The sequence below is a fragment of the Lepidochelys kempii genome, chromosome 9, assembly GCF_965140285.1.
Source record: "Lepidochelys kempii isolate rLepKem1 chromosome 9, rLepKem1.hap1, whole genome shotgun sequence".
Classification (NCBI taxonomy): Eukaryota; Metazoa; Chordata; order Testudines; family Cheloniidae; genus Lepidochelys; species Lepidochelys kempii.
Genome location: NC_136388.1, coordinates 6,904,950 through 6,921,301, shown reverse-complemented (window position 1 = coordinate 6,921,301; position 16,352 = coordinate 6,904,950). Strand labels below are relative to the sequence as shown.

The 16,352-nt window shown below is 41.6% G+C and overlaps 1 protein-coding gene across 1 annotated transcript in view; it reads left to right on the top strand.

Moving 5' to 3' along the window:
- PDE6D (phosphodiesterase 6D) overlaps positions 1-16,126 on the top strand; it is a 47,118-nt gene extending 30,992 nt beyond the window's left edge. The window contains exons 3-6 of the mRNA XM_073358877.2: positions 8,677-8,765; positions 12,294-12,419; positions 13,119-13,224; positions 15,509-16,126. Coding sequence (XP_073214978.2) covers positions 8,677-8,765; positions 12,294-12,419; positions 13,119-13,224; positions 15,509-15,590 — 403 coding nt within the window. The 3' untranslated portion in view covers positions 15,591-16,126. The remainder of the gene's footprint in view (positions 1-8,676; positions 8,766-12,293; positions 12,420-13,118; positions 13,225-15,508) is intronic.
- Positions 16,127-16,352: the final 226 nt, after the last annotated feature.

Sequence of the window (16,352 nt, the reverse complement as noted above, 5' to 3'; positions counted from 1 at the left end):
TCCATCTGAACATGATTGGACTTGCCAGGGGTCTCTCTTCTAATGAGGTTCTTACATCAAGCCCTTCACCATGATATCTGTTGGAATGGGAATGATTTCTCAGAATACTCTGGCACATATAGATAGGGCTCATCCACTAAATCTATGGGGAGGGTCTCTGGAATCTTTTTCATGTGAAGGAAGATCTTCCATTTGTCTTTTTATTCTGAGGCAGTCCCAGTGTTTTGTGCTTCAATAGGCTTTTCAATTACTCGTGTATACTTATTGTCCATTAGTTTGCTCTGTAGCGGCATTCACTTCTGTTCCTATAGTTGTTCCTACACCTTACAATTATGTTCTGATAAATCCTCTGGATTTTAAAGGCCAAGTTCTTCCCTTGGATGCACACGTCACTCCCATTGAGTCCCCTGCTGTTTCTGCAAACTTCAGAGCATTATTAACTACATTAATTATGGTAATATTCAAAGGTTTCTTAGCATGAGTTGAAGCTTTTCTGACATGCTAATTATAAAGATCAATTTAAATGTAGGCAGGATGGGCAGGAATTGCATGTTGTCAAATTAAAAAGAGAAAGTCATTTTGTTCATGCAATTTGTGCTTCTGTAATGGTCCTGTAAACAACGTTGGGTTTTTCTAAACTAATAATTGTTTTACTGGCTAGAGTACAGTGATGTCCGGATGTGATCACTTGCAACTTTTCCTGCTAGGGGACTGGCACAAAAAAATTCTGGCACATCAGTTCACAAGAGCCAAAGAAAGAAACCTAACAAACATAGGCACTAGAAAGCCAACACAAAAGCACTGTATTGTTTCATCTTGTTTTTATTCCCTGGCACTGTAGTCTGGTTCCATGAACCACTTTTACTATGTCTGTTTCTCATGGGAACAAAACAAATTCCTAATAGTAGCGAACAAACCATTTCTTCAGAGCTGCTGTAAAAGGCAACTGGCTCCATCTGTCACTAGCACCTGCTGTAAGCGAAAGATTTTTGTGGGAGTTTGTTATGATAATTTATTGTCCCTTTAAACAGTAGTTATATCCATAAACCACAAGTGTATTGTATTTTTCATTTTTGTTTTCCTTGCATGGCAACTCAAATGCTCAACTTTGCAGTTTTGGAGACTTTTTTGATTGGGCTTAGTGTTTATGGCAGAAGTGCACAGCACCTCTTGCTCTGTTGGGACTGTTAGTTGGCTGGACATTTGCTGGTACATACTGATAACAAGAAAGCCTTCTCATCGGCTGCAGAGAAGAGCTACTGGGGGATGTCACAAATTGTTGCTTTTGTCTGAAGAAATCAAAGGCTGTTTGCAGATGCCAAGATTATTTTCTGCTGCTTAGTAGGGACTAAAATTGCTGAGGCCTGGAATTTGTTTAAAAATTTCCACAAAATAATAATTCAAGAGGGTTAACCTCTGAGATGCCAGCTTACTTTAATTTAGACATGTAAATAAATATATTAAAACAATGTCATCTTGTTTCTCCTTTACCTAAGTTTTTCAAGCTGTGATACTGAGCCACCAAATTTATTCTCTTTGCTTAGTGCCCCATAGAATACAATAACTTGATGACCTTTAGCGTCTCCTCATTAGGTATGTAACTCTTGCCTCAAAAGCCCAATCCTTCCAATAGTTCCCCATTCAGCTTGTGGAGAATAGAAAAAGCTAGTGAAACTAAAGTTTGGCCTATTTTACAGTATAACTGGAAGTGGCTTAAAAGTGATCTCCCCCCAACCTTTAAATGTCCATCCCCTTTTTATGGCTTAAGAGTTCTTAGTCTGCAGTATAAATGTGGTATTGTTAAGGATACTGCAGGTGTCCCAAATTCTGACCAAATATTAAAAATTTACTGTTTCGCTGTAACTTGGGAAGATTTAACTATGAATATTTTCAGACATTAGAACTGACTAGAAGGAAAATTAAGGGAAACTAACTAAAAGTAGGCTCCATGCCCAAATTCCATTAGTTGACATTAACAGGATTGCTGATTCTGTCATTTTAGCTGTAAAAATGGTGAATGATAGTTGGACTCCTTTGCTGGAATCCTAGGTTATATGTTGGACACAGCTGTTACACCAGCTAAGCCCTTGCACTCTAATTCCTTACTGGCAGAAGCTAGACGTGATTTTACTGCATTAACAAAATATGCCAAGTAGATGGCTTCTGTATTTTTTTACAGCTAGTGTGGTTAGCAGCACTTTGCAACTAAACTGATTACAAGTTACCCTGTGCTGGCTTTTAGTTTTCCATGGTCTCCATAATATCCAAGCACCACAAAAATATTGATGGATTTATCCTTGCGACATTCCCTTGGTAGGGAAGTAGCTCATCGAGGCTCTACACATGATGATCTGACACAAGGTATAAGTGACTTGTCTGAGGTCACACAGGAAATGTGTAGCAGAGCCATGAATATAATTTACAGCACCTGTGTCCTAGTCCTGTGCTTTAACCACAAGACCAGACTTCCTGCATAGTAGAGGTGGTAAAATCTGACCTGGATTTTGCATTACAGTACAGATAAAGCAGCTATATTAACTTTTATATTACTTTTAAGTGGTTACTCTTAACACAGTATTCTATTAAAATGAACCTATGTAGTGTTGACTTGTTATTTCAGTAATATCAGTTGATGTTTTACCAAGTGCAATCCAAGAACTCTCCAGCTGAATTGAGGACTGTATGACATAAGATGAAAGCATGTTGTGGCGAACATGGGATCATAAAGTCAGCAACTGTTGGTAATGATATAAGGGGAAATGTAAAAACAAAGACAAGAAAAATAGTAGGAAGGATACTAAGCAGTTGGTATTGGTTAAAATGTGACAAACACTCTAGGATTTTGTGTCATTGCCGTGAGCTGTTAAATATATCCCCCTGATTACCTAGTTACTGTGAAACGACTGTAGGTTGGGGGAGGATTTCTGCTGTATCCTATCTTATGGTTCATGTTAATATTTGGATCTCTCTGACTGCAGTGGCACAATTGATTTGGTCTGTACAGGAAGCTTAAGAGCAGCTTCCTTCACAGCTAGTACCAGAGTACGTCAGAGGTGCTGTGAAGGCCTAATTGGTTTCTTCCCATTTAGGGATTTAATAGATCACCTCTATGGTTCGTAGTATCTTGAGTCATTCTTGGATGTGTGCAGTGATTGTTGTCTTAAGGATTTACTGCTTGTCCTTCACCCCTTACAAAAACTGGCTTTATAACAGTGGAGTTTAAAATGCTATGTGCACTTGTAATGTACATACAAACATCCTTTTTTGTTAATCTGGAGCCCAGAGAGCATGATGTTGCCTGGTAGTAGGTGGAGGTGACAGTGGTCTGTGGATTCCTTAAAATACCCAAAGGTTATGATAACACGTGAGCAATAGCTATCAGTTTGTGTATCTATTGCAGCACTTATTACTGGACAAACTATATGGACAAAGAATTCATATTCTTCTAGTTCCTTCAAATATGGTTTTATACTGAATTTTAGTCTTTAACTAGGAAGAAGGTCATGTTCCATACACACACTGCCAGAGCCTATAGCTACTGCTTATAAAACCTTCAAGACATCAGTGTTTTTATGTACAAGCAGAGTGGACTTTACGGCCGTGATACAGCTTAAGGGTATGTCTGCAGTGCAGTTGGAGGTGTAACCACAGCATGTGTGGAGATGCCCGAATTGGCTTTAATTTAGCTAGCTCAAACAGCAATAACAGCAAAGCCATGGCAGCACCAGCGTGGGCTAGCCACTAGGTACATAACCAGGGTCCTGGACGGGCTTGTACACCCATGCTGCTGTGGCTTCACTGCTATTGTTATTCAGGCTAGTTAGATCAAAAATACCTTGGGTATATCTAGACATGCTGCAGTCACATCTCCTGTTGCAGTGTAAGACGTACCTTAAGTACTTTGCTGAACTGCGGCCTAGGGGCTGTAACAGCAGGTGCATTGGAGAGGTTACAGGGTGAGTGACTGGAATGGAGGGGAAGCCACAGGCCATTTGGGTGCACTAATCTTTAATCCAATAGCCTTCTGACCATCTCCTGTGTTTCTAAGCCCCAAAGGGCTACCTACTTAAAAATCAAATGCTGTAAAGGAAAAATCTAGTATAAAAATGTTCTACCTGGTAAATCTATATCTGATATAAATAGGCTACTAAACATTCTTATTTACTACTCAACTGAACGGTTGTCCTCTAATCTAATATGCTGATCCATGCCATGAATACCTGGTTGTTTATACTTTCCCACTGTAGGCAACATTATAAAATCGAGTCGGGTGGTTTAGAACACAAGCTTGTCTTTGGGGAAGGGGTTGCTTCTACAAATCTAATGTAGAAGCTTTTTGGCGTCACACTCTATTTCATCAGTTATTCTCGAGGATACTCATTCCTGCATACTTGTTGACACCCTGATCACACCTGATGTGTTGTGCACAGCTTTTTGCATGCTGTATTGTATTGATAACGAGAAGCTGGGGAAGAGGAAGAAAGACTGTATGCAAAAAGTGGTTACAAAAACTAGGTTCTTTCATTATGAAAGATAAAGAAGGGTACAAAAATTCCTAGAGGGTGAAGAACAGTCAAGATAGCATAGGCTGAAACTAAAAGATCTAGGTATTCATGGAAGACATGACAGCAGTTTGGCTGCCACAGCCTTTGAGGTAGTCCAAAATAGAGTTTGAGGTGCACTGGAGGAAAATATCATAGAGTACAAACAATAGCAACGTAGATAGGCATAGTTTCTTTTGCCATATCCTACTATAAAGGAATCATTCCTCCTGAATGCCTCCTCCTTCAATGCCATCCGTAATTAGCAGCCTTTTGTCATGCCAAGTCTAAATAGGAATCAGTACATCCTGACTTTGTGAAAAAAAATTGTCTTTGGCAGATGCAAAAATAAAAAGAAACATTCCTCTACATAGATCAGAGATGTTCAAGACAATGTAACTTGCGTTTGGAAATGAACATCTTATTTCTCTTTATCAGGCTGAGCAAAGTATGCGTGTGAGGAAGCTAATTTGTCAAGTGTATATAAAGCAAGTTAAATTCCAGCTTTTATATAAGACTTTGCTGACCTGGTCAGGTGGTGGCATATAAATAGATCAACAGTTCTCCCTTCTGCTGTTCTGCCTAATCGTTCCCTGCCTCCAGGATTGAAGGTGATTTAACATATTGGGTCTTAAATCCTATAGGAAATAACAGAAGCATGAAAACTCTGTGTTGGTAAGGGATATTATGCTTTTTGATGTTGCATGTAGAAGCCAGATTACAGATAACACTATTGTTACTCCTTGTTGTCTAAGCTTCATGAGGCCATAATTCACTGGGCTGTATCTTCTCTTTAACTTGCACCTTCAAGTTTCCTTCTCAAACTTCTGAGACAGGCTTTCTTCAAGAAGAATGATTGTGTTAAACCCATATTAATGTGCTTTTTCTGCTTAATGATACATCAAATGCCCTCCTGATCCTGCCTGCAGGTCCCCACTGCTGTTCTAGAAGATGGAGGGTTTTTATTTTTAGTAACAATCTCTCCTGCTGGGATGAAAGAATCTTAAACCAATTAAACACATTAGGAGATAACAGCACATGTGGGTTTGGTTCAAGGCCTCCATTTTCTTCACCATGGGGCATGTCCTCGTACCAAGCTTTCCATGCAAGATGACAGAAATAGTACAATAAGCTCCTAACTAGGTCAGCAGTGTAGCTGCTGCTTTGCTAGGTATTCCCTAACCAGTGCCTTTTAGCCCAATATAGTAATCTCTGTAAATGAACTAAACTTTTGAGTTAGGAAGTAGTTTTCCCATTTCTCTGGTGATTGTTGAAGAAAAATACAAAATTTTAATTAAAAATCTGAATTTGAAGGACTTTGTCCAGTTCAAGATGATCTTTTGTATGTATGTGGGGATAGATTATTTTTCCTTTTTCATAATGCTTAGCTTCTTGGGGGGGAAAACTTTCTAAAATGGCTAGTGTATTATGGTCTGTTAAAGTATGCTTGAATGTATAAAGGGTAGTTGGTGCCATTTGTTTGTTTACGGGTTTTTTTAAACCCTGTTTTGCATTCGTAACTATGGCCAGGTTGATTTTTAAATTTATTTTTTCATTCATAGACGTGTACAAGAGCTTGTGCTGAGTTTACACATAAATCCATCATGGCTAGGAGTTCTTTAGCCACATTCATTTGGTACTGCAATTCAAGCCTAGATTGTTGAAATACAAGGTATCTGCCAGGAATTATTGCATGAATTGCTGACCTACAAACTCAGGACAGCCGGGATCTAGTGTTAAGCTTTTTACTTCTAATTGATCTTTAGGTTGACAGAATACAAAGCACAGAGGAGACAATCACACATGGCTTTATCATTACACTGGAACATCAATATAGACTGAAATTTGACAGGGAGACTGCCTGGAAGTCTAACACCTTTAATGTCAAAATAAATTGCAGTGTCCAATATGCAGGCATAATTTAAATGACCAGTTACTTTGGATTTCAACTAGAGAGAAATCTTTTTTAGACTGTCAATTTCTGTCCTTTATGCCTACACAGTATTTTTACTGACCAAAAATAGAAGGTCAGTAGAGCCCCATAGCCCTGTGCTTAAAGTAATAATGTCACATTCATCCATCTGTTGTGTTCATGCCAGTAATCGAGTTATGAGGCTATAGTTGTTCCACTCAGAATTTTCTTTCAAGTGCGTAACTTGTTTTGAAAATAAAATTAGGCTCCTAAGTCACGTAGGCTTTGCAATGCTGAGTGGAGCAACGGCTAAATACCTTTTAAAATCTGCACCTCCCTACCTCACTAGTGCGTTGTAAAGATAACTATGTTAAAGCTTGTGAGATGCTCAGATACTGTGGTAATTGGGTCATAGAAGTACCTTAAAATAGAGAAGTATGGTGTCATTCATGGTGATCCTCTGGTTTATAGGTGTCTGGATTGCACACAGCTATCTAAGCAAATATCTCATTTCTAGCCCTGTTTATGGTTGTCTGTTGGAAATTTTATATTTAAAAATTGTTAGAAATCTTAACTCAATTTCCTCCCTCCTCCACATACACAATTTTCAAACAAACATACATAACTAAGTAAAATAAAAGCTGCTAAAGCATGTGTTTTCTTCCCCGGGCTCCAGAAACACCTTGAGTACTTCCAGTACTGTCACTGAGCAATAGAGAGATTAAGAGTTTTGTGAGTCTGCCCAGAGATTAAGTACATGAGAAACTAAAATAAATACATGCATATAATTCTGCTTATCCTCCCATGTCAAGCTTCATGTTACCCCCCAGCCCAACTCTCCTCCAGTTTTTCCCACCCTCATCTGCCTTTTTGTCAGCTTCTCGCACAATCACCTTCTTCGAGGCAGCCCTTTGTACCTAGCATAACCTCTGAGTTCATCCACAAGGCCCCCTCTGGCTCACTCCTAAAGACCCACCTCTGCTGTGCTGCTACAGTGAATAGCTTTGACTTGTATAAATAACCTGATTAATTATTATTCTTCCCCCAAACCGCTGTCTTAGAATGCACGCTTTGCATGACAGGGGATGTCCCTTCTTGAATGCCTGGAAAGTGCCAAGCACATAGTGGACACTGACAAATTAACCAGTACCTAGAGAGGATGCTGCAAAAGTCTTAATGGCATTTTCTGCTGTTTTTCCATAGGTTCACACTGCAGCTATCTTCTAAAGGGCAGAGGTCCTGCTACTCTCCAATACTTCAGCATGTAAATGCTGGTGACTTCATGAGTGCCCCTATGATCAGCTGTGGAAGCAGGGAGTGTGGTTTTGGGAGTATGGCAAGTCTGCTTCAGCCTTTTTGAAAGCTATAACTCTATTCATCAGGATATACAATATTGACGATCCAAAATAGTTTTGCAGATTCCCAATTCCAGAGTATGGGGGTGTGCACAGCATTGACAATGGGAAAGCTTTTCAACAGCACAAATAACACTTAGGCTAATTGCTATTTGTGCCTTTGAAAGTGTCTGTATTCCACACTCCTATATAACTTCCATGAGTATTACATCAATCCATACCATTAGAAGTCTGGTACATAACACTTACAAACTTACTCCCTCTCACTGGTGTGTTTAGCTCTTGTGCCTTGGGGAAACTCCACCAGGGGTGTGCTGTTCTTAGAGAATTCCAGTTAATATGAGAGTTACATGTGCCAAAAATGTCAGAACAAAGTTCTTTACCACACTCTGCAGATCAGGAAAATTGATCCAACATTCTTTCTCTAGTGACACACGGGGTGTGTTTCTCTTATGTTTCTCCTTTCCCCATTCCTCTTGAGAGCTGGGGGAATGGTGATGAGGAATCGTATTATAGAATGATCTGCTATAGAAGCTAATGCTGCTGCTTGCTTCCCTGCAGTACAGTGATGTTTACCTGATCCAGTAGAATATAGTGCACAAGGCCCAAGAGCGTCAGTTTTAAGGAAAAACTTAGAGTGGATGTCCTTCACTTGTTGCGTTGACTCTGGTCTAATGTTGGTTTGTTCTTAAACCATGAGCGGGACATCTCCCCTCGTTGGCGCTGTAGGTCCAAATACATGGCGTGTCAAAGTAAGGTTTTAGTATAACTCCTGCTTAATTCTGAGTAGCCTGTTTCAGTGCTAGGCAAAGACTGATGGGCACAGCGTCTAAAAGCACAGTTCGTTTCCTTAATCACCTCCAATCAGAAATTGGATGAACCTTCGGGATGCAGAGACGGGGAAAATCCTCTGGCAAGGAACAGAAGATCTGTCTGTACCTGGGGTGGAGCATGAAGGTAAGGTGTGGCCTCACTGTTGGGTTGGGTAATACAGTATCTACGGGGCATGACTGCAGTCAGCATGGCACTGCTTTTGAAGGATAGACCGTTTGCTTGGACTTAGATTCTACAGCACAAGGAGCAGGTGAGTCAGCTGCAGGCAAAGGAGAGATGTTAAGACTGAATACAAGGAGCTCAGTGGGTTAATTTACTTCTGCACACCTGATTGTCAAACTTTTCCTCTTAATCCTTTGGGGGGGAAAAAAGCCTTATCACATAGTGTGACTAGGACTGGGCTAGTAGTTGTATTGATCACAGTTGAGGCACAGTGGGAGAGCTACATGGGGAAATGTGCACACTGTTGGCCCTCTGCCAGCTTGACCAGTCCTATTACTTTCTGCAAAGCATTGGGAGAATTTAGTGCTGAAATGGTAAATGGGACCCTTCTGTGCTCTCCACTTCTGTCTGTGGCTTCTCTTCCCTTTCTGCCTTTGGTATCTGTACCTAGAGGCCTAGCAAAGTATTCCATTGTCCATTACCCTGCTTTGATATCTAATGTCGGAAAGGGATAGTAATTGAAAGCAAGCTTACTGCAATATAGACTGTTTGTCACACTGGCTATGCATAGAACAGCATGGCCTCAGTGAATTCACTCCAAAGGCTTTTCTGATAATGTGAGCACCATGCAAATGATATATGAAGAGTGGCGTGACCTTGGTCATCCATTTACTTCAGTGTTACTTATGAATTTTTGCTTAAACGACAAGGGCCGAATCCTGCTTGGGGATACGAGGGCATTCATCTTTCTGTGAATTATAAAATCTCCTACCATGCAAGGGCAGCAGGCACATGGCACCAGAGAGTGGCAGCAGGATCCAACTCTTATATTATTCCTTTGTAAAGTGGGGTTTTTTTTTGTTTAAGTAGTAATGCTGTCAGGGTAGAGAGGATGGAGAATTGGAGCTGTTTAATACAGTTCAGGGCTGGGGAGGACACAGGATAAATTCTTGTCTTTCAGCTACAGAGATTTGGTTTCAAAGCTAGTTTGGGTCACAAATGAAATGGACTTGCTACTCCTAATCAGGTCCCTCATGGACACTCTTCCACTTCACACAAACAGTGCACAGTGGGGCATGATAGTCTCTGCTCAAGAGAGGCCTGATGCTGTAATGGGAATGTTGAGAGTCTGACTTGAAATGCAGAGTTAGATAAGAGAAGCACTGTGTTAAAACATTAATCTGGCCTCTTCTGAGCTCATCCACTTGGGCCTGACAAGTCTCTCCTGGTCTCACTCCAGTGCTTTTTAGCAGCAAATAGCTGCAGTCCTGTTAACATACCTACTGACATACTCTGCTAGGATTGCACACCTAGGAAAAAACTGGAAATGCCATTATTACAAACACAACTGAACATATACGGGTCTGGTTCTGAAACCAAGGAAATATTTAACAATACATCAGAACTCTGTAGAACAGGGTTTATTCAGATGCCTGAAAGTTTCCAGCAATTTTAAATACAACTGTAATAAAATAATTGAAACACAGCTTTAAATAAAACAAGGTAATTCTGCAGCCTGGTGCTTTGTTGCTTAAACTATGGGGTAGTGCTGCTTTGCCCTCTTTTTAGCCACTGTGTAATATTGGGTGTGAAGGCAAGAAAGGAGCACGAAAGAGAGGAGAGTAGCTAATAGCAGCCCAGGGAGAAGTAAGACACTGGGCTGCAGGAAGCAGAAAATGTAAACCCTGAGGCATTTGTTCCCATTGTTCTCTGACTTCCTCTTACAACTTCTCCCTAGAGGCACTGATAGCTTTTGAGTCTTCTTCCTTCATTGTATATAGACAGACTGTTACACTTCCCTGGCTCTATGTACCTTCTGTAGACTACAGGGTGGAGTGTTTTTTTTCTTGTGGATAGAAGAGAAGATTGGGACTCATGAGTTCTATTCCCCGCTCTATCACTTGGGCAAGTCCTATTGCCTCTCTGCACCTTAGATTTCCCTGCTGTATAAAACCGCAATAATATTTGCCTACTTCACAGGTAAACTGGGACTTAATTAAAACAGAGTCTCCGATGTCTTTCAGACTATCCTGCGTCAGAAGTGTATAGTACTAATACCATTACAGCTATTATTTTGTCTTGGCACTTCACAGCAAGTCACAGCCTGGTCATGATGACCATAGAGTCAGATATATAGCAAAAGATTCCAAAGGTCAGCTGTGCAAAATACAGACTGTTGAGTAATTTTAAGACATTTACAGTCATTAACAGAAAAACACCCTATGTCTTAAGGCCCAAATAAATACAATGCACAATGATTTAATGAAGTACTATATCATTAAATGGGCAGGCCATATTCACAATAGGCTGCAGTCTGTACTTGCAAGGAACAGAGGTGGATGTTGGTGTTATGCAGTGAAAATAGCTTAAAACTATTAGTGGATTAGGGGGGTAAAACTTCAAGCAGCTCCATTGTGGTTCTGTTTTTTAAATCATGGGATCGGTGCTCCTCCCTGGGACAAAGTGGTAGCTTACATCATGGTCCCCTGTAGCTCTCTAGATCAGCATCATATCAAAGTCCCAGTCCATTAAACTATTGCACATTAAATGGATTTACCTGGGGTTTGATGGGCTTTTCCTGTTATTAAAGAGCAACTTGCTGTCTGCTCATGGACATTTTGATAGGCTTTCTGTTTAGGAGCAGTTCTGCTCATAAAATAGAAATTTACATGAAAACACTTTCTAGTACACTGTAAGGATATATAATCACACCACTTAAGAGTGAAGGGCTTGGTAGCGTGTTAGTGTACTGAATATGCCCTTTTATCCTTGTTATTGGGACATTTCAGCACAATAACTGATGCTCCCAGACTACCTCCTCTTCCCCTAAAGATCTTACAAAATCAGCTACAGTTTTCCATTTGCTGGTGGTGTCATACCCACCATGGGAGCCCAGCCACATGAGCATGCCAAATCCATTTTGTCTCTAAAAATGTACAGTTGTATTGCCCTTATTGGGATAGGTATTTTGTGAACCAGACACTTCCTGTGCACTTACAGAATGGCTCCCAGGGTCCATGTGAAATCACCCGAATTGCACTTGCTGGGTTGGGAAATGGGAGTTTGGGGTTTGATCACGACACACAGCCTGAAAAGGGGAGCCGAAGGAGGAAAGGGCAGAGTATCCCTCTGCCTATTTGCCATGTTTAGCACATTTTCTTAAGTAATTTGTAATGTTGCAGGTCACATTTTAGTCTGAGGTAACAGGGCTTCAGTACTACATTACCAGGAATGAGGAGTCAAGAGACCTGGGTATTTTTCTGGCTGTGCCACAGTCTTGCTTTGAGATTCTGGGCAAGGGATTAGGTTAAAGCTATCTGTGCCTTAGTGTTCACTTCTGTAAAATGGAACTCACATTTTTAGTTGCTTTTTTGGCCTGAACTGTGCTCAGAGCCTCTGCATTGGGTTAGCATTTCAGAGCGTGCCAGAATAGCGCAGGGTTTGTTTTATTATTCGTCAGAGTAATGGTTGTCTGATTTACTTCCACAGCTCGAGTTCCTAAGAAAATTCTGAAATGCAAAGCCGTGTCTCGGGAGCTAAACTTCTCCTCAGCAGAACAAATGGAAAAATTCCGACTGGAACAGAAAGTTTATTTCAAAGGGCAGTGTCTAGAAGGTATCGCTCCATTCTCTGGACACAGTCTGTACTAGAATGTGGTGAACTGAAACTTTGTAAAATGCTGGGATTGTGGGTAATGAGATGGGCTGACCATTTTTTTAATTTTTAAGAGTAACGTGGAGGTGGAGTGTTAGTCGGACCTAATGGGCCAGAGCATTAAAGAGACCATTTCAGAAGCGTATTAACGCTTACGCAAGCACGACTTGTACATGTGACAGCATGATCTAGAATGCCTTGTAATATTACACTTAATCTAGGGGGTATAAGAGTTCAGAACCTTGCTGCCTTGTTTTATTCATTAGGCCCCTACCTTGAGCTTTCTTACACGGGGAAGTTTTTTGAAGAGGGGGAGGATTTAGAACACTCTAAAGATTGGTTAGAAACAATGAAATCTAACTTGGCCCAATTTCTGCTGAGTTAATCACAAGAAAAGTGGCATGACTGTGCCATTGCTCTTCCGATCTGTTCCTCAAGGGCATAGTGGAGGCAGGGAGGGTGTTTAGTGCGGGTTGAGTTGTACAATCCTAGTTTTTACATAGCATTTCCCTTCTTCTGAGTTTACATACAACCTGCTGACAGAGCATAAGGTGTGTCAGTTACTGACCGCTTTAGGAGTTGGGTGTGCAGTCAGGTAAAGAGCAATAGGACCAATGTGGTTTTCATAAAAAGCTTTTGGATCTCTTTTTCACTTCACAGAATGGTTCTTTGAATTTGGCTTTGTGATCCCTAACTCCACAAACACTTGGCAGTCCTTGATAGAGGCAGCACCAGAATCACAGATGATGCCAGCTAATGTTTTAACGTGAGTTGCTTAGGGTTAGAGAATCTGAACACTCGGGGGCAGGAGGTTGGGGGAGGAACAGGGAAGGGGGAAGCAGGTCTTGGCATTTCCATGGGTGCAGAAGAGTAAAATTGGAGGATTGTTCAAAATGTGAAAGAGGAGGGGAGTTGATATTGACTTTTTCACGTTCCATACTGCCAGCTCTTGAGGGACTTCCCCATTTCCCTCTTTCCCATAGGTCTAATTTGCTTTAATAGAGCTGCTAAGACTTTTGAGAAACTGGAATTGATTCTATGTTAAATACTGGAGCTGCCTTTAAAGGAGACTATATGAAGGAGTTTTAAAAATTCTGTTCTAATGCCCTCAACATCCAGGCTAAGCAGCTACTCAGTGCATTCCCATAAAGCCAGCTGTTACTGACTGGCTCTTGCTCTGAGATCCCTGCAGACCTTATTCAGGTGGTGTCACGCAGGGGACCTCTGTGACCTGAAGTTGGCTTCTGGTGCTCGTTTAACACTATACTCTTTTGCCAGGCTTCAAATATGTTACCCTCTTTTGGATATAAAATAACGTAGTTATGCAAAATAGCATGTGAACAAAATAAAAGCCCTCTAATTGACTCCTTACACGTTGATGTCAGAGGAAATCAGCAATTTATGGACTTAGATCAGGCTAGTGAGTACCAGGGCGTCACTTTGAATGGGAGGTTTGATGGAAGAGAAGCCTAGAGGCAGACCCTTGGCAAGCAGTAAATCCCTGAAAAAGGCCAGCATCCCTATAGGAGCTGTCCCCAGGCTAGATATGTGCTGGCAAAACATTTCTCTCTGTCTGTAACCAGCAGAGCCAGGAGGAGTTTAGGCAGATAGCGGGAACCTGGTCACACCAAGATTGGTGTGCTCCTAGAAGATCCTTCTTGTCAAACTTCCCCTTGCTCCCTCCCTGCCCTGGTGGAAACTAGACATACAGTGAGGGAGCTTTGGTTGCAGCTGCCATCTTTGATGTCACAAAAGTCTTTGACAGCACTTTTCAGAAAGAGGAAAGACTATGAAGAGGGAACAATAAGTGAAGTGGTTAGAGCAGTGCTACCTGGGAGCCCTTTTTGTGGGCACTGCAAGCAAACCCAGCTCCCAGTGAGCACCGGGGAAGCCAGACTACAAAATCCAGAATAAAGACAAAAGCTCACTGGATGAGACACAATTCTCCCCACCTCAGGAAGCAGAAAGTTTTCAGGACTGAGCCCTACTGAGGGTGGCAAGGGTACACGAGCATTTTCCACCCCCCAGTTCTCTGTAGGTTCCAGATTCACCAATCTTACTAGGCCTCTCAGTTCTCCATTCCACTCTCCAAAGGCCTCCTAAAATTAGAGCCTTGAAACCTGAGCCAAACCCAGCTGGACCCAACTTCAAGTGTCAGGTCAGGTCTGAAAACAACCCAACCCTCTCTGGGGTGGGGTGAGTAGACTATCACCTCCTCCTGCCAGTGGGGCTGGCAGAGCAGCTGCATCCCAGCTCTTGCCGACCACCACCGCCTCGCTGCATTGGATACGCTGATGAGTAGCAGCATCTCTCACTCTGCAGCACACCCAGCATTAGTATACTATGCTTCTGCTTTAGTATACAGAACACAGAAAACCAACTTGGACCAGCAAAGTGTGCAGTCATACCCAAAGTCTATATTCCATGTGGGACACTAGATCTTTCCACTGTGGTTCAGACAAGACACTTGCTTTTAAGCATTTCTTGGGAGAATCACATCGACTGCTAGAGGGCATATGGGGACATGGAGAGGAATAACAGCGTAGGAAGTGTGGTGCTGCTTTTCATGTCTCCCAGTAGAGAATGAGTAATACAAGGTGACCAGCCACGCTACAACTTTACCTATGGCTTCAAAAACATTGTGCAGAAGTTAACCATTCATGGGTGTCATATACATCCCCTCCCTGCTCTGCCCTGTGACACAGCCAGTGTGCCATTCAACCCAGTGAACAGAAACGGTTCATCTTGACATGGGGGAGCAGCTCCCTGTAGGAATGCAATGGGCAAGTCTCATTGTCTGTGGAAAATAAGGCTGATAGCACTTTGTAAAGAACAGCCCTCCCTTATAGTCCATTGCTGATGGCGTCGGGTTACAGTGCTGCTACCGTTTGCATTATTCAATGCTTGCAATAAATATTCTTAAATAAAAGGCAGCGGGTATTGTGGGGACAGGGAGTTAGCTCAAGCCAGCAAGAGCACTGTTAGCTGTAGTATTCTGTAATTGCTTTTGTCTAATATCTCCTTGCTTTCCTTTCAATTTCCCTCCACAGTGGTAACGTTATTATAGAAACCAAGTTCTTCGATGATGACCTCCTTGTAAGCACTTCCAGAGTGAGACTTTTCTACGTTTGAGATAAGGGGGCTTTTGGGGGCTGTTTTTAGTTTTCCTCCGTACAGTTCTTGGTGCAGAACCCCTTGCCTATCCAGTGGAAGACTCTTCCTGTAGGTGTGAGCCTGGGGACCAGCTCACCGGGGGTTGTGACGTTTGCCCATCAGTTATTTGGTTTTCCCCTACGACCAAACCCAACCCTGAGAGACGCAACCATCAGCTCAGTGATGGGGGGAAATAAAGACTCTGTAAAAATGGGCAAAAAATGGTTGTGCAGAACCAATACTGTAAATTATGTTAGTTTCATTCTTTGTACTCCTCTGGATCTTGGTAAGTAATCACTCATTTCCACTTGCACCTTCTCTCGGCACTTTGTTTTGGATTAAGTTAACTTTTTCCTTTCCCATGTTTAGTTTTTATGCTTTCTCTGGATTTCTGTGTAGTGGTCTATACATTCTCATATCCTAAACTTGTAAAATAGTCTGATATTACATAATGTAATTAAAGCAAATTTCTGAATTAAAACATTCGTACCGTCCAAAGGATGGAAACGCTTTTAGCTGTGTTTTTCCCCTCTTATTTTAAAAATGTGAGCAAGTGACAGACTGCAGTGTAAAAGCCCATTGCCAGCAAGCCAACGGCAGCAGAACAAAGGTCTCATCAGCACTGCCATACTAAATTCTCTCTGGACTCTTTGATCCTCAAGGCTTCCTCCAAATAAGGTGAAAACTATAGCTGATGACCAGGTCTTCCTTCAGATTCCCCCCTCCACACTAGGATTGTCT